We start from the raw sequence: 19,166 nt of genomic DNA, 5'->3' as shown, positions 1-19,166 counted from the left end.
GATGAGGCATTGAATAATGCGCTGCCTGATACAGTACCCATTCTGTCTCTATTTTTATTTTTTTTAAATGTTTCCTTTTTTTTTTTTAAGATTTATTTATTTATTTATACAAGCACTGGGTACAGTCAGAAGCGCGGGAGGGCGAGAGAACTCACCAGAGCCAGAGCGGGGAGCAGAGCAGGCAGAAGGACCGAAGCACACTGCCGAGGGGAGCAGAGGGCGGCAGGAGAGGTCTGTGCGCCATGCGGGACCCTCCTCCAGTGGCCGGGGAGCAGCCGGGGATCGAACCCGCGCCGCAGAAGCTGCGGGCAGCCTCGCAACCCAGCGCTCAACCGCCGCGCCACCGGGGAGGCCCTGTCTCTATTTTTAATTAAATTTTTAAATAATTAGAAATTCACTTCTTCAGGTATACTTGCCACATTTAAGTTGTCAATACCACAAGTGGCTGGTGGCTACCAGGTGGTACACTGCAGACAGAGAACAGACCTACCATTGCAAAAAGTTTTATTTTCAGGGCCTCCCGGGTGGCTCAAGAGGTTAAAATGCAGCATGAGTTCGACCAGGGAGATACCCACATGGTACAGCAGACCTCTCCTGACTTGCCCGCTGCTCCCCTCTGCAGTGTGTTTCAGTAGATCTGTCTGTTCTGTTCCCCACTCTGTCTCTGGTGAATCCTCTCACCCCCCACACCTCTGGTCTCTACCCCAGTTCCTGTGTGTATAAATAAATAATTTTTTTTTAAGTTTTATTTTCAGTAGTTAGAAAAACCTATACCTTTACCTATACCTCTTTAAAAGTGGTTAGAAGAACCTACACCTATATCTCTTTAAAAGTGGAGCACATCTGCTTCCATAATCAGAAGGCTATCTCCTTTTCTGTTAGTTTATGATGTAAGGACAAGATGCTGGGAAGAAGAGCTAACACATTCTGCCATAAAGAAAGCTCAAAGGGCATCTTTGTATAGACATTAGTTCCTTTTCCTTATTGGTCTGACAATCTGCTCATTCCTCTTCCCACAAGATACACTGAAAAATCTTAAGTGGTCCTATTACCATTTGTAATACCCTGCTCTCCAGTGGCAGATCAAGTGCTAGGAAACAGGTTCCCAGGGACTCACACTGGCCGTGGTTCACAGATCTTGAAAAGCCTTTACAGGTTTTGGGTTTGGGGATTTGGTTTGAACTTAGATTAATTTCACTTTTATAATCCATTTGTTTTTCTGTAATTAACAAATTGATATCTAAGATTCCATCCCCAGACCCATCCAAAAAGGGAGACGAGCACTTAGAATTCTACCACTGCAATAACAACTCTGAATTTCCTTCCATTTTAAGTGGCACACTTAATGTAGCATATAAGATGTTGATTTAGAATGATGCACACCTGAAACATATAATGTTATAATGCAATGTTACTTCAATTAAAAAAAATATATATATAGGGCCTCCCCGGTGGCGCAGCGGTTGAGCGCTGGGTTGCAAAGCTGTCCGCAGCCTCTGCAGCGCCAGTTCGATCCCCAGCTGCTCTCGGTCACTGGAGGAGGGTCCCGCATGGCACTCAGACCTCTCCTGCCGCCCGCTGCTCCCCTCAGCAGTGTACTTTGGTCCTTCTGCCTGCTCTGCTCCCCGCTCTGGCTCTGGTGAATTCTCTCACCCTCCAGCTCTTCTGACTGTACCCAGTGCTTATATAAATAAACAAATAAATCTTAATATATATATATATATATATATATATATATATAATAAAAGCATTTCCTACCAGGTTTTTCTAGCAGTAGTTTCCTGCTGCTTTTAGACACATAGTATTATTTCCCTTTCTTGGAGTGAGGTAAGCACATATTTTCTTCTAGTTTTTGGTTTGTTTCATTTTTATATGACATTTTTTCCATTTATTCAAGATCTTTTGAATATCATAATAGTTTTATAGCTTTTTTCCAGGTGGGTTTCATAAATTTCTTTTTAATTTGGACTAAAACATTTTTTATGTATCCTGCAGCTGTGTGACCACCTCAATGGAGCTTAAGTCTCAGGGACTTAGCCTCCCTTGACCAAATCCGGCATTAAAGGAGGGAAAGGAAGCTTTACCCTCAGGGCCAGGCCCAAGTTCATATAAGGGGTCTAAAAATATTTCCAGGACAGGTTCCACTCATGGTCCGAAATCCCCTTCCCAGGAGGTAGTCAGGAGAGGTGAGAACAGTGGGCTGGAAATAGCTTTACACCAGTTGTGCTGGCAGGAACGTGTTCAGGGAGTCTCTGCATGGACAGAGGGCAGCTAGAGAAGGGGCAGAAAGAACATCCCAAAGAAGGTTTCTAAACCGCAAATGAAAGGGGAAAAAGTTCTCCTGGAACCCAAGAAAAGGGAATGATGACTGGACCTGTGGCCGTAACTCATTAACCAGCCAGATCTTCAGGTGTGGGGGCAGAGAGTGCCCCCTCTCTAGTCGGGTTCTCTTGTAGGAACTCTAAAAAGGGAGAGGCCACACATAGGATCTTATATTTGCAGAACCACCAGAGACCCTTTGGGGAGTAACTCCCAATCTGCAAATAGAAGCAGGTGGTCAGGATGCAGGGCAATCATGGTGCAAGGAGCAGCACACCCATAAGCCACATCGTGCAGCCTACCAAGTAGACGGATCCCCCCAGACTTGTGCAAACACAGGCTCTGGTCATATCAACCTGGCTTTGTATCTCACTGCTGGCCCTACCTACCCATGTGATCTAAGGCCATGTCAATCTTTCAAAGCCCAAGTCTACATTTACAAAGCCGAGATAACAAGACCAGCCTCACAGGGCTTGAGTAAGGGTAAAAAAGGGGAAATCCCCACAAAGTGTGTCTGTCCACCCGGACACACAACAGATCATGAGTCAGCCCCAGCCCCTGATGACTGCCCATCCTCTTCAATACAACGCTGAATTGAAGTGTTTTGGAGGGGGGAAGGGTAAGTGAGGAAATACCTGGTCATCCAGGTAGACTTCAAGCCTGGAGGGAAAGGACCAGAAATTTGATTCTCAGCAAGGAGCAGTGCCCAGTGCTCATGGCAATTCCACCCCTGATGTTTATCTTTCTGGCTATTACTGAGGATTCTATCTTGGCTTTCACATTTCTTCTCCATTCACCCCTTTTATGGTATAGTTGTTGAGAACAACCTGACTCTAGAAGCCACTGAGGTATGAGGATAACTAAACATGATTTAGAGCCAACGTGGAGGCACGAGAAACCAACTGCAGTGCCAGATGGGATAGACACCACAAAGCTGGGTTTTTGGTGTTTTCTCAACAGAGTCTCATCCCTGTGTACAAAACCTCTTCTGTTTTAGACAGTCAAGAGGGAGACGGGCAGGTTTCACTGCCGTGAGATGCAATGGAGCAATCACGAGTGAAAGAGGGCTGCATGGGTGACCACAGTGGCTAGTGGAAGTGTCAGACCACAGCTGTATTCTAGGAGTCCACAGAGGGCAGATCTCACCACCACAGGTGACCCGCCACCTGACAGTGGGCTTTATATAACAAGCAGGGCATGCAAGTAGACCTCATAAAAGATGGCAAATCAGAATACCCCCTGCTGCAGCACATCCAAAACCCAGGGACTCAATAACATGTTCCCTGGTCCATCTGCACCTCTCGTGACCAAGGTCCCCGAGCCCCACTTCCAGGCATGTAAGGGGACAAAAAGGCAGAGAGAGGCCAGGAAATGTGAGTTTCAAGAAAGGCCTTCAGTCCACACAGGAGGAGAAATGTTTACTTCTGAGGGGCCCAGAGCCCCCAAGAGCACCCTGAGAGAAGGGTCAGACCTGGGTCCCGCTGCCTCGCATGATGTCCTCAGGGATGGCGTAAATCTGGTTCTTCATCTCAACAGTCTGGAGCCCATTGTCTGGTACTCTCACCCAAAGCACACGGAAGTTGGTGCCTCCAAGGTCCAGAGCCAGGAACTCTCCATGTTCTGCAGAGAGAAGAACGGCTAGTAATTTCTGGGAAAAACAGCAAGACCAAGACTTAAAATTTATGAAGTCCTAGCAAAATCACTGGATGCCCCTGGATGACAGGGTGGCCAGTAGGTCTTATGTTTTTCTACACACATTTATTTATTATCGGATTCTTTTCCTCAACACTAAGCACTCCTATATTACATTTACAATTCGCATATGTGAGACAGTTTCACAACCAGTCATGGAATACCCACCTCCACACAAGGGCCGTGTTCCTAAGCGCCCTCAGCCAAGGCCCTATTGAGTTCCCAGGGCCCATCAAGGCCAGCACCAAAAGTCCAGGCCTCCATTTCTTCTTCATTCCCCCAGGTCACCCAGCACACCGCTACAGGTCTGTGAGCCTTCTGCCAGATTATGATCCTGATACAAAATTTACTTTTTAATATTTGCATATGATGGTAACAGTGTTCTACAGCAGGATGAGAGAGTCTCACGTGGGGTGGAATGGAGTCCAATTGGCTCTAAATTAAGAGGCCTAGGAAATAAGCCAAGTGGAGAATGCAGACCTCAAGGTATGTAATACAAGAGTCAGCTGTTTCACTCAACTGTTCCATTCAGACAAGCCACAGAGCTAGGGCAGAAGTGGGAGAGCAAAACTCCACAAACAGGTCAAGATCTTCAGGTGTCGCCCCTAAGGTACACAAGGAAGGCCCTTCCTTCCAGGAAACAGGAGTGCAGACTGGAAACATCCAGATTCTAGACAACAATACTGCTGGCTACAGGAGACATAGTCCATTGAATGACACAGAATGAAAGTGCTGAAGGGGCACAGGGGCCAGAGCCAGGGTTGGGCCCTAACACCACAGACCAGGGCAGAGGGGGAGGTGAGCTCACCCCTATGGCTGCCCCCTCAATCAGTACTGGCTCCATCAGACTTCTGCTGCTCTGCCTTGAATCTTCTCTAAGACACAGGATCATTTCCTGGGGGATTCATTTAACTGCATGTTTTTCAACACTTAGCCCCTTTCCCAATGGGACTCTGATGCTGAAATAAGGTAGAATGGATGAGAGGGTGAGGGAAATACCCTGAATAAATAGATCAACAAGGGTTTATTCTGTCCTCTGCAGCTCTAGCAACTTAGTCCTGAGAAAAGCCACGCCTCCCCAGTTCCCTGAGGGTATCACCCACAGCCCCTACAGTACAGGGCAGCAACTTGGTGAATATCACCCACCCTAGAGACAGTGGGACTCACCTCTACCTTGGTGGTTGGATAAATGGAGACTGGCCTGGGGCCCATATGACCTTTGTGAGACCACCAGCCACATTTTAACTGTAGCAGTTTCCTGAGCCTCAGGCCTGGGAACATGGTCCCTCACAGGGTTGTCATGAGGGAAGAAAGAAAATAATGTACCTCAAGCACCCAGCACAGAGCCAAGAACTTAGGACATGTTCAATAAGTGCTAGAAACTTTCCATCCAGGCTCTTGGCAGACACAGCCTAACACCCTCCTTGAGTTTTCCAGGCCCAGTGTTACAGAGAGCACAGACTGACAGGCTAGGGGAGACTGAAGAAATCTGTCCCAAAACAGCCATTGAATCTGCTCCAGTGATTTCGGCATACCTCCTCAGAGGTACTAACTTTCCATTCCCTCCCTGGCATGTGGAATGCCCCCTCCACTAGCTGCAGTAGTTAGACAGCTAGAGTGACCTCAGACCCCTCTGGGGTGACTCTGCCCTCCCCGTGGCCACAAGCAACTATTCCAGGCACTCAGGTTCTGAGCCTCCCCTGTAAAAGGGAGCTCAGCCAAGCTGTACGGAAAACTATGTAGTAGTTGTCATGAGGATTGAAAAGGAAAATTCAAGATGAACTGGCTGCATCAGCACTCTGAAGCCCAGGATACATGCAGTCTGCTGAACTGGCAACAGAGGGGAACTGAGGCAACTGAAGCTGACCCTTGTTGGTCATGATTCAAGGCCAGTCCAGCTGGATTTACTAAGGAGCTCAGCTCCATCAAGAGTGGTGGTTTGGCTTATTTTCTGATGGGCTGAAGGGAAACCACAAATAATAATGTGCTGTTGATAATTCCATTCCTAGGAAGGAATGCCATTCCCTGGCTTTCCTTTCAGATCTGCCAGAATCGACATTCCTCTGCATCCCTCCTCCCCAGCACACCCTCCACAAATATACAAGACCACAGCTACCATAGCCAAGGGCTATATTCCTTCCAGAGTCCAAAATCTGAGGCAGACTCAGCACCGTGTCTCCTGGAGCTAAATCCTAAGGTGACCCCTCAGGACAGTGAATCTCTTCTCCTAGTGCCCACCTCCACATGAGAGGCCCTCAGAAAGAATGGTCAAGAGATGGGTGGGCAGACTGTGATTTGAATCTGACTCGCTGCTTCCCTGCCTGTGTGGCCTTCCCTGAGCATGTCACCTCACCTGTAGAGCACAGCTCACACTGCTGACTTTTCCTGGGGTCCTGAGGCTTGCGTGAAATACAGAACAGAATGTGAATATGCACACGGCAAGCAGTCAAGAAATGAAAGTACACAAGCCTCACAGCAGAGAGTCCTGGAGGCCCAGAGAGATTATTTTGCTGGATGATTATAGTTGAGATTTGAGGCAATATATTAAGATAACATCCCATATTGTTTTTGTTTTGTTAAACAAAATATTTAAGTGCCAACTGTGGGGTTTATATATGAGACCATCAGGTAAAGTGCTTTTTTTTTTTTTAATGCTAAACATGCTGTTATATCTAGAAAATAATTTCAATTTTTTTAAATATAAACATAAAATATAAACATCTGATTTTTTACAGGTTCAAATAATACAGAAGTGGAAAAGATAAAAAGCAAACATTTCTTTTTTCTCCACCTCCCCAAAATAACCATGAAAAGATGCAATTGTTTTATAAAGACAGTGGATACTATAACAGACACAGCCCCCAAAATATGGTTTGAATCATTGATTTTTAGAATGTGCATTTGGAAGAGATTGCCAAATTCGCTTCCTCGAGGTTCTCAGCAATTTCTACACAAACCAACAGGTGGATTTCACTCTCTTCATGTCCCTTGTGATTTGGAATTACTGTTTGCCATTTCCTAGGTCAAAATGGTGTCTCATTTTTTTTCACTTGCTTTCTTTCATTTGTGTAAGGTTAGATTCTGAATACTGACCAGCCTTTTGAATTCCTTTTTCTGTTCATTTCCTGTTCATCTCTTTTGCCTTTAAAAAAAAAAAAATCTTCATTATTTTTTCAACAACGTAAAAGAGTTCTTTGCATATTAAGGAAAACAATTTTGTTGGTTGTGTATTTGCAATGACTTTTTTCCAATTAGGTGTTTGTCTTTCAGTTTTGTTCATGGTGTTTCGGTCACACAGAAATGTGTTTTATGTTCTCAAAATATTAGTGGTTTCTAAATTATTTCTTGTGTCTGTAGAAAGTCTGAAGAGGATTCTAAATGTCTCCAACTCCTTCTAAATATGGCCACCATTGTGGCTAATATAAAGGAAGCAAGATTTCACTATAGGATTTGTTCAAATACCAAGTCCATCTTCATGTGACTTTTTTGAAAAATGAAGCCCAGAAACTGGTCTGTATCACTCTTGTTCCCAGAACAGAGTTTGGACTTTCTCATTGACATATGAATTATTATGGTAACAAAATAATGGAAAGACAGAAGCAGGTATGGGAGGATTTAGCTGACTGAAGGCTCAATGTATAGATGTGTTTAGCAGATGAGAATTTAACTTCTGTTAAGTGATGGTCACTTTGTCTGTAAGCATCTCATTAATCCTCAACAACTTTGTCAGCAGTATATACCAACTTTCTGGATGACAAAACCCAGGCTCAGGTCAAGTAATTAAAACCAAGCTTCTACTCTCAGTCTGACTCTGTAGCAGCTTTGCACAGCAATGAGCAAAGAAGCTGCTCATGAAAAAGTTATAAACCTCAAATAAGAAATTCTTCAGTGACAATGCCAAAAACATAAAACTAGAGGTGACCTTCAACCTCCAAGCTGGCCTGGGTGGCAGAGGAAGTGACACCACAGTTAAGAAGTTGAGTTACTTGGTTAAGGTCATGCAGCAGTAAATGACCCTGGGTTTGAATCCAAATCCATCTGACCCCAAAGCCTGTGCCTGTCCTATTGCACCACACCCAGATATCTCAAAGTTCTAATTCTTGGAAGCTGAGGATTATCTGGCATAGAATCTGGGATGGGAGCAAATCAGATATAAAGTGGTGAAAACGAAAGCAAAGACACCCTAACCTTTATCAGTAACTGCAGCCCATTTCCTGGGCTTATTGGTGGGCCAAGTGTCCTCAGACTGGAGCGGAAAGTGACAGACACATTCACCTGGCAAGAGGAACTCAGGGCCTACTAAAGTTTGTTGGTGCAGCCTTTTTCCATAGCCACAAATTAGTGCCATCTTTTTTTTTTTTTTTTTTTTTTTTTTTAAATAGAGGCATGTTTTATTTATTTGTTTGTTTGTTTGTTTGTTTTGTTTATACATGCACTGGGTACAGTCAGAAGCGCAGGAGGGTGAGAGAATTCACCAGAGCCAGAGCGGGGAGCAGAGCAGGCAGAAGGACCGAAGTACACTGCTAAGGGGAGCAGCGGGCGGCAGGAGAGGTCTGCGCGCCATGTGGGACCCTCCTCCGGTGGCCGGGGAGCAGCGGGGGATCGAACAGGTGCCGCAGAGGCCGCGGGCAGCTTCGCAACCCAGCGCTCAACCGCTGCGCCACCGGGGAGGCCCAATTAGTGCCATCTTACATAATTATAGTGTACAATTTGCAAGCCCTTGCTGGTAACCCTCTCCAAAAATAGACAAGAGAAGGGCTATCAATCCTTTACTGAAAAAAAAAAGTATTCAAACAAGTAATGCTGGCTCACAGTGAAGAGGAATTGGCACTAAGAGTATAAAAAGTCAAGCCACCCTCCATTAAACTGCCCAACAATTAAGAATCAAGTTGTTCTCTCTGGAGTGTGCTGACTCATTTCCCATCCTGGACTACCATTCTAACAACTTTCAGTAAGACGTTATCAAATAAGGAAGGTCAGCAAGATAAGGATTTCAGTTTCTCCTGGGAACTAACCTGTCCCAGAGAAAGGCTAAAGAGGACTAAAATGGCATTTGACTAACTGCTAGAACATAAAAGTTACTGTCATCTTAGTTGACTTGGCACCAGTAGTGAATCTGAGCAGGCCCTAACTCCAGCATTGTTAAAACCATACACTAATGGTGGCCTGGTACCTGACAATGTCCCAACTCATTTTTGAGGGGTGAAAGGCAAGGGCCAATTGAATTTTACAACAGGGTCTATTTCCAATCATTATTAACTTGCAGCTAATTAAAATAGATAGCCACCTATTCATCTCATCAGGCATTTGGAGCAATGTGCCAACCAGCACACTACAGTGACTTGCAAACAGGTTTGGTTTGGTTTGGTTTTTGTTTGTTGTTTTGTTTTGTTTTTTTTTTTTTTTTAATTTTTAAGCAGCAGTGCCATTTCATCCAAGGCAAGTGTTCAAAAGTGGCAGTGCCCTGCCTGGTTAAGGATAGAGCCTCACCCCAGGACTTCATCACCACAAGTTCCAGAAGACCCGCATACCTTTTATTTTTTATTTATTTATTGTTGCTGCAGAAAACCTTAGGAAGGCACAGGCTGACTTGTTCTATGGAGTTAAAGACTGAAGAGCAAGGGAATCACAGCTGTTAGAAAAGGAAAGCATCAAAGAAATCTACCTGCCCTTTGCAGCTGCTATTCCCTAAACCTGGAATGGAGGCCCTCACTCACACACACAACAGATATCTATTTCTCTATATTCAAGGCCCAAATACTATCTGGTCTCAGGAAAAGAGAAAGCCCCCTCTGCACATAACCTCTCATACCATGCTCCTCACATTATGTGGTCATCATTTCCCTAGGCCACTGGGCTGTGAATAGGGCCAATTGTATCTTAGCAGCTTCTCCAGCAACTCCCTGGACCTCAAGTCCAGAGCTTGAGTGTGTGTGATGGGGGAAGGATTGATTAGAGGGGTGGACCCCACCTCAGGCAGGTACCAATCCAGGATCAGAGGCTATTGCTATCCTCTCCCCTATCTACCGCTAATGCCCCCGTGCCCCAGGCTCCTTCCTTACAGTCACCCTTGGGTCAGGATCTTCCTTCATCCCCACTTACAATGGGGCCTCATACCTGGCTAGCTGGATGCTGTTGGATACTTTCCAGCCAAGTGGCGGTCAAGGCACAGGGCTCCTCAAAAAAAATTGACAACACAAGACTGCCAGGTCTTAGTGGATGGATATGAGGTCATCAAGCTGAGCAACAGAGACATATACAGAAGTGTGGAAGTTCATCAATAACATACTGAGAGAATGGTATGTCCAGAGTGTCTGCAGCATATAACACTTGTGACATGGCCACAAGTCCTTGCAAAGGCCAAGGACTTCGGATTTATAAGCAGAATTCCAAATTTGTGTTTCCAAAGGGGCTCCAGTAGCACCATAGAAGATACATCTAGAACCAGGGAGGCTAGTTTGGAGGCTGCTGTGACAGAGTCAAGCCAAACAGTGATTAAGACCTGGGTCCCAGGGTGGTCAACCACCCCAGCTATCCCAAGACCAACATGGAACTTTCAGTGCTAAAACCCAGAGCAAGTCACAGATAACCAGGATAGCTTGTCACCCTAGGGCCATGTTAAATCCAGTCACTGAACCATTAGTTCTTCCTTGTTACCCAGTACCCAAGACATGCAATCTTGACCCCTGAAGTAGATCAAAGACACACATTCAAAATTTCACATCTAGTTTCTTAAGTCCCTATAATTCACTGCCCCTAAAGGAATCTGCTCCTAGCTACTCTACACTTGAAGAAACATTTTTGGGGACACCAGGTGATGGCACCATATGTTCCAATCTTCCTGCATAAAGTCACTCTGGATTGGAGGGGACTTTGTTAATTCTTTAGTTTTCAAGTGCTTGCTGGGACACCACAGTGGAGCACTCTAAGAATGTAAGGCATGAATTCCAATTGAGAGGACAACTAAAAAAGAAAAATGTCCAAGTCATGGGTAGGTAATCAGCAAAATAACCTTTGGCAGACATGGGTCTCAAAGAACGAATTTCCCACGTACCTGGAACCACCAATTACCACCTCCTCTGGAGGCTTCTTCTTATGCTTCAGGATGCCCACCACTCCATTATTATAATATCAATTTCTACTCAATAACACAGAAATAAAGAAGTGACTTCATGTTATTAAAGTATCAATTCACACAGTCAGTTAATGCAGGTATCTGGCATAGCCAAGGAATGGGATAATCTGATCTCCTAAATGATTGGTTTTCAAACCATTTTAAGCAATGGATGCCCAATGTCAAAGTGTAGCAATAGATAAAAATGGAGCTGCTCCAATTGAAGGGAGGAACCAAGAATATAAATGCATTGTAAATACCCCCAAAGCTCCCAGCACACCACAAGAAAGCAGCCTCCAGGTACTTCTATACTCAGGAAATGTTTCCTAGTCTCCAAATGTGCCAGTCACAAGAGGTATTACAATAGCTCCACAGATGTGAAACCATTCTTCAAAAGACAAAAATAAGATTATATTTCAATATTGTAGAGGCATTGACTGTGTTAAGATTTCTAAGCAGGCAGACCTGCATTCAAATCCCATTTTGACAGATAATAGCTAAATGACTTGGGGTAAATTATTAGAAATCTGATAACCAGATTTTACCATCATTTATTTATTTTTTTAAAAGATTTATTTATTTATGCATACAATAGCTAGAGTACAGGCCAGAGGTGTAGGGGCTGAGAGGATTCATCACAGACAGAATGGGGAACAGAACAGGAAGATTGACTGAAATACACTGCTGAGGGGAGCAGCGGGTGAGCCAGGAGAGGTCTGCAGCACCATGTGGGTATCTACCTGGCCGGGGATAGATCTCGTGCTGCAGAGGCTACAGACAGCTTCATAGGTTGTGTCTTAACCTCTTGCAACACCCGGAAGGCCCTTACCATCATTTAAAAGGGAAAAGTAATAACTCGTCCCTAGCCAGCACCTTCTCCCCTTCACTTCCCAGGACACAGAGACACACATACAGTTTTTGGTCAAGATTCAATCCAACAAATGCATAAAGCGTTTGGCACAATGCCTGGTGCTTGTAAATGTTTAATAGACTAGCTGCTATATATACATTTGTTATAAATACAATATTCAGTTTATAATGTAGGTATCAAATAAGCCCTCTTGTTAACCTGTGTGTATACTGGTTATTGCTCTATCTCCATTACATGACTGTTATCATAATGCTAGGCTACCGCGATAAGGGCTTCTCTAAGGTTTTATCTGCTTCTATATAACCTTTCACCAATCTAGTCTATCATATTGTGTGCCTGCTTTATACGACCCAGTATCATTCTGTAATCATTTCATCTGTGAAAGCAATATCTCCCCAGAACAATTTTCAGTCTTCAAAGGCGGAGTGCAATGCAGCTTGGCACATAGCTGCTCCAAAGAGGACCAACGTTCCAACTCTGCCTCAGAGGGGATTCTGTTAAACTGGTTAAACTAAACAACGAGCCTTAGTTATGAATGGGAGAATTAATTCATCGGGTAGCAGTATGTGGGGTATATAAGCATAAAATACACCATAGGTGATGTACCTAAGGGCCCAGACACTGGCAAACAAACCAAACCTTCTGCTTTCTCCCATGTGACTTTGGGAAAGTTGCCTGATCTCTCTAAATCTAGTTTCTTTTTTCATAAACAGGGCTCATAGTGCCTACCACTGTGAGGATAAATAAAATCACTTGAATACAGTGCTCACCGGCATTTAGCAGCCCTGCCATCACCATCATCATTCCCTGCTCTCTAGGAAATTAAATCTGGCTAGAGGGTGGAGATATACTCACCTGTGACAATAATTCCAATTCAGGGAAGTGTGGAATGGCCAATGAAGCAAACTCTTCATCTTACTCTGCCTTGTAAGACATCTATCTAAACACTCTGGTCAAGACAAGGGTGATAAAGACACTACAAAGATATTTACGTCTAAACTGGAATAGTTATAGATTTTCAGATGGGTTGTACTTGAGCTTCTTATTATAACTGTACAAAGCCAACTCACATTTATGATCTATTAAAAAACATCACTCAATTTGTTCTACAAATGTCTGTACAGCAACATTGGCCAATGTAAACTATAAATTTTATGGTCACAGTGTCAGGACTACATTAAAGTCCCAACTCTGCTACTAACTGGTCACAGGTGACCTTGGCAAATACCATTCAATCCTTGTTTAGCCTCAACTGCCTTATTTTTAAATCAGGAATGTCTTTCTTGTAGCATCTGCATGGAAAGTAAAACAGATTATTTATGCAAATAGGCTAGCGCAGATTATGTATGTAAATAGGGGCTCATCAAATGGTGTCAATTATTCCTGTATTTTCTCTTGAGATGGAAGTGCCCCTCTGTAAGTCAGGTCTCTGACTTTGTGGAGAGACCCTGACAGGACTGTGTCTGGAGCTGGTACTGCTGTCACATGCAGGTGAGGACTGCCTACATAGAGGTTCCTGTCGGATACAAATGAAAGATTTCTTTACTCAACTCTGCACTGCAGGGAGGGGTACAGACAAGACATACTGGTGAAAGAGGAACTCCTCACACATTGTTGGTGGGAGCATAAAATGGTTCAACCACTTCAGAAAAAAAGATCTAGCCATTTATTATAAATTAAGCACACACCAAACTCTGTGATTCAGCAATTCCACTCCTAGTTGTTTACCCAAGAAATTAAAAACATGTGTCCACAAAGAGACTTGTGCAAAAAAAAAAAAAAAAATTAAAGATATATATATGTTTATAGCAGCTTTAGTCATAATAGGCAAAAACTGGAAACAGCTCAGGTGTCCACCAATATTCATGTTACATAGGATTCCAATCACACCTTGGAATCAGCAACCAAAAGGAATAAACTACTTATACATACAACATAAATAAAGCACACACATTAGGATGAGTAAATGAAGACTTGTATGAAAAGGAAATGATGTAAGACAGTATTTACTGGAAGTTATAGAACAGGCAAAACTAATATGCATAAAAATTTTAAAACAGACCCCACCCCACCCCCGCCCCAGGGGTTAGGGACAGGGATTTCCTGGGAAGAGGCACAAGGTAACTTTCTGGACTAATGATAATGTTCTTTATCGTGGTGGGGTTGTATTAAACAGGTGTACGTATTTGTCTACTCATCAGACAATACTTAAGATTTGTTATCTCACTGTATATAAATTTTAAACAAAGAAAAAAGTAAATATAGGACTCAATTTAATAAGCTACATACTGAAGTTTTATAGTTGAAATAAACTGGTTTCTGCAACTTACTTGGTAAATGCATCAGATAAAACACAATGAGCTGATAGATGGCCAGAGTATGATAAAGCCAGTCTAGTAAAATACCAGTGTAGAACCTAGGTAGCCTATATGCATGTTCATTATACATTTCTTTCAACTTCTTTAAATTGGAAAAAAAAATCCAGAGCATTTTTTAAACATACCCTGGCAGACACCAAACTTAATCACCTGATTAAGATATTTTTGAACCATACATGTATGGCCCAATTATATAATTTCATTTGCATCTGTGCCAACCACCTTTCTTCACACTCCATGGTCCACAACATCTATGGAGTGCAGGTATTTTAGAATCAGCTCCCATGAGGCTTGGTGGCTGTTGACATTCCCTTCCTTCTCACAGAGAACTCAAATCATGACCTGGAGGTCATTTTTCTTTAATATAATGGAGGTTCTGTCATAAATGGGAGAACTGAAGCCAACTGAAGCCTCCTGAAATCTCCCCATTTTCTATCAGGACTTTAACATTAGATGGGTGGGATATGCAGAGAAGAGAGCTGGGACCTGGTCCTCACTCCATAATGCAGGGCCTCTGGCTGATGGGAGTGACCCTCATACCTGCTCCCTCCAAAAGAAAGGACCTGGGAGGCTTACTTGCTTTCTTGGTAAAACAGGTGCTGGGCATGCCTCTTGCTGTGGCTCACCGCAGCTGTGTGGAGCTGTATTTTTAGCACACATAAGAAGGTCATCTGTTCAATTCTCCCCTATAGTCTCAATTAGCCAACCCCTGGAGGTTTCCTCTTTTGCAAATGAGGAAATGCAGGATCAGGGCATAATTGAACTGCTCAAAAGCAAACAGCTTGAATTTAACCCCATTTACACCTAGCGTTCTCATCCTCAATCCTCACATGGAACTACTTCTCAACCCTGGCACTACATAGCCAATTTTGCAATGCTAGTCTAGGACCAGACTGGGAGGGGGTCATTTAAAGCAGCAGCTTTCTATATAACTAAAGGCTGGAAAAGAAATGAGTGGGATCCTGACTAAAAACCTTTTTAAATATACTCTCTTTAGAAAAGAATAATAGATTGGGTCACATTACATTTAAGAATAAACATTGAGGGCCTCCCCGGTGGTGCAGCGGTTGAGCGCTGGGCCTCTGCAGCACCGGTTCGATCCCCAGCTGCTCCCCAGCCACCAGAGGAGGGTCCCAAAAGGCGCGCAGACCTCTCCTGCTGCCCGCTGCTCCCCTCAGCAGTGTACGTCTGTCCTTCTGCCTGCTCTGCTCCCGGCTCTGGATCTGGTGAATTCTCTTACCCTCCCGCGCTTCTGACTGTACCCAGTGCTTGTATAAATAAATAAATAAATAAATCTTTAAAAAAAAAAAAAAAAAAGAATAAACATTGAAATCTGTTTCAATTGTATATAAATATCTGTGTTTGTTTCTTGGCATGAGTATGTAATACAGAAAAGCTAGAAAGTCACTGATTTAAAGATTAGGTCCCTCTAGATTAGAAACTTAGATCAGAGATTTACTTTCCCAGATTAGAAAAGTAGCACTGGAAAGGACTGAGCTGAGAAAGATCAGCATTGAGCAGACACCACTAAAGCAAAGTTCTCTTGCTTTCTATGGGAGAGCCGCTGCGGCCAGCAGCTTCAGCCACAAAGCCCAGACCGACCTGGGTCAGGAAGCAGATGCACCAGCAAGGCCCAGGGTCTGCCGGATCACATCCAGGAGAAAGGCCAGCAGTCCCTGCACGAAAGTGCGCCCCCTGTCTCAGCACTTTACTGGGATACTAATAACAAAGGAGAATTTCCACTTTTGACAGCAGGACTTTTCTATTGAATAGTCATCAATCCTCACTGCTACATGCCATAACTCATAGTCCGAACTGACAAAAACTAAAATTGAAAGCCTTGATGTTGACCACTTTCAATTACATTCCCTTACATTCCTCTCCCAAATTCCATTTCCTTTTCTGTCTCCAAAAGCTACTCCTATCATTTATCTTCTGTACATTCTCCAACTTATGTCCCAGTAATTTTGTGATGTGTGTGTGTATCCATAAACAATATACAGCTTTGCTTTGAGGGCTTTTTTTTAAAATCTATATTCAACTACTGAGGTACATGTTCTTCACTCATTGTTTTTCAGATATATAAATATTCATATATGTTCACTCATGCAACTGTGCTGTATAGTATTCTGTCAAGTAGCTATTCCATAAACTGTTTCCAATGTGCAGTGTTCCAAGTAACACTGTTATAAACATACTTAGGCATGTCTCCTTGCGTTCATATTAGAGTTTGTTGAAGATATAGTTGGAAGCAGAATTGCTGGGCTGTCAACCCACACATTTCAGCTTTACTAGTTATTGCCAACTAACTAATAACAACTATCAGTAATTTGGTGTATATACTTTATATACCAGTACACACACACATATATAAATGACTTTACAAAATATAGATATATCTACTTCATGTCTTATACTAGGTCACAGAGGACTGCTTTCTGCACTAACTAATCAGTGTCCAGCTGTGGACTTTGTAAAGGTTTTAAGAATTTTCTTAGTGTGTAAATACACTAACACACTAGCTCTAGTACACAGGCAGATCAGGCTGAGACTGCCAGATACACATCTGATTTTACAAAGAAGAAGAGGCTGAGTTCCAGAGAGCAGGGGTGAGGAGCTTGCCCACAAGCCCCCAGCCAGTGCAAAGGAAGCAGGGCTGGGGTCTGGGCTTCCTATAGTCTGTCTACAGTCCTCAGGGGCACTTGCTCTGCTTCAATGAATAAACCATCCCAATACATGCTATTCCTTTTCCACGCCATCACCATTTATACAGTAGAATTTGAGGTTACAAAAAGGCCCCCTGGGTATCGCAAAAGTGTAAAAGGAGAAAAGGGGTCAAGTCCTGCCCCAGACCCTTCCATCCCAGAACCTGCAGAATCAGCCTCTGGTTCCTGTATTCAGTCTAGGTAACTCACATTCAGAGGCCAAATGCCTACCTATGCACTTCAACACAGGGCAGAGATGGAATGCCAATGCTCCCAGGGCGCTGGCCTGAAGTCAGGGAAGGAGACTCAATGCCGCACTGTGCAGGGCTGCAGCAAACGTCAAGAGGCAGAGAGAGATCTCAGTGCCTCTGATGTCATGAAAGTAAGGAGAAGAGGAAACTGCCTGTCCCATACCTGGTTCTTCCCAACAAACCGACCCACCGCCTGTAATACAGGCCAGATATACAGACAACCCCACTTCAAAACAGTTCAGCTGAGCGTGTGCTGCATGTGGCCACACACCTGCCACAGCTCCAGAGCAGCCTTGATACGTGGCCCTTGGCATAAATGAGCATGAATCCTGACTCAGCCTCTCATTAGCTGCATGATCTTAGGTAAGTATTTGACTATCCAGCTTCAAGTTCTTCATCTTTAAAAAAATGTAGATAAAATCTACACCTACCTTAGAGAGTTTTGTGAAAAGTCAAAGAATTACTACACTTAGGTGCTCAAAAAAGCTCTTAGTCCATACGTATTTAGCAAATATTTAGGGTACTTGTTTATTGCTAGTGCATGAAATAAAGACAAATTATCTGGCCTTGGGGAGCTAGTAAATTTATCAGAATGTCAAGTGGGAACAATAGAAGTGGGCATGGTCAGAGTCAGAGGGAGTGACAGGAACAGTAAATGTGCCTATCTAAAGGACACAGGAATTGGACCCAGGCCCCTCACTCAGCTCAAAGAGCTCTTTGAAGGACTGAGACTCACACACTCAGAGAGTAATGCGGAGCAAGGTCATACCCTCTGGGTCCAGGCTGAGTGGCCAGACTTTAGTAAACAAAGACTTATCTTAGGAATCTATCTTAGAAAGATGCCAAGTCTTGTTAGGATAGACCAGGCCCCTAGAGGTTCCCGCACAGTAAGGCTCAAGGACACAGATATGCTGCAAAGACCAAGGCCATCTGGTGCCCTCCCCCACCCCCAGTTCATGACTTTTCTGCATCCGCACCAGCACCAGCACCAGCATCAGCAGGCTTCTTGGTGTTTTCGGCTGCCTCAGGCTCTCAGACTCTGGTTCCAGGTTCTTCTACTGCCCTGCAACTGCCCCTTGCACTCTTTCTCCCATCCTTTAGATGTGGTAGCTGTCCCCCATCCCCCACCTCTCAAGGCCCCCAAAGGTACCTCTCATTTCTAAAATGGAGCATTTTATGAGGCTTAAACAAGACAAGCTATGTGAAAACGGTGACACAACTTGGTTCCTTTTCCCTCTCTGAAGATGTTACCACCACCAAACCCCCTTTCCAGGGAGCCGTGCTCAATACCCTGGCATTACATTAGTCCTCTCCCTGCCCTGTCCACTGTATCTCACCAGGACCCCTTTCTGTGCTCTACCAACAGCCATCACTGCCCCGTTGCACGCCACATACTGCTGATAGTGTGCATTTCCAAGACAGTTCTGCTCACATCCCTCAAAATTTTCCAGTTACTCCTCAATGTTTACTGAAGAAAGACTATGTTTTAGGCTTACATGCAAGGCCTTCTGTAATCAAGTCCCAGCCAACTCTTCAATTTTAGTCTCCACCATGGCCCTTTTCTCTGGTTTGATTAAATCACTTGCTGGCTATGTCTTGAAATAAACACACTGTGTCCAAACAAGGGAATTAAACAAGCTTAACAAACTCTCAGTGCACAACTTCAGAGCTTTTACTATCATAACGTGCATATCTTAATGAGCACTGAGCTCTTCCCACACTCCCATATTTGAACTCCTCATTCTCTTTTTATGGAAGCTTTATGGAGTTCAAGAAACAATCTAGCACAATCTGTATCACACTGTTTCTCAAGTATGTCTGCAGAATGGGCCAGTT

At 43.8% G+C, this 19,166-nt stretch overlaps 1 protein-coding gene across 1 annotated transcript in view; it reads right to left on the bottom strand.

Moving 5' to 3' along the window:
• The window catches only part of HK2 (hexokinase 2), a 56,993-nt gene that overhangs the window by 21,768 nt on the left and 16,059 nt on the right, over positions 1–19,166 (bottom strand). Inside the window, exon 3 of the mRNA XM_037527700.1 lies at positions 3,791–3,939. Coding sequence (XP_037383597.1) covers positions 3,791–3,939 — 149 coding nt within the window. The remainder of the gene's footprint in view (positions 1–3,790; positions 3,940–19,166) is intronic.

The sequence above is a fragment of the Talpa occidentalis genome, unplaced genomic scaffold (assembly GCF_014898055.3).
Source record: "Talpa occidentalis isolate TD23 unplaced genomic scaffold, MPIMG_talOcc4v2.1 talOcc4.5, whole genome shotgun sequence".
Taxonomy (NCBI): Eukaryota; Metazoa; Chordata; class Mammalia; order Eulipotyphla; family Talpidae; genus Talpa; species Talpa occidentalis.
This window is presented reverse-complemented; position numbering and strand designations above follow the sequence as displayed.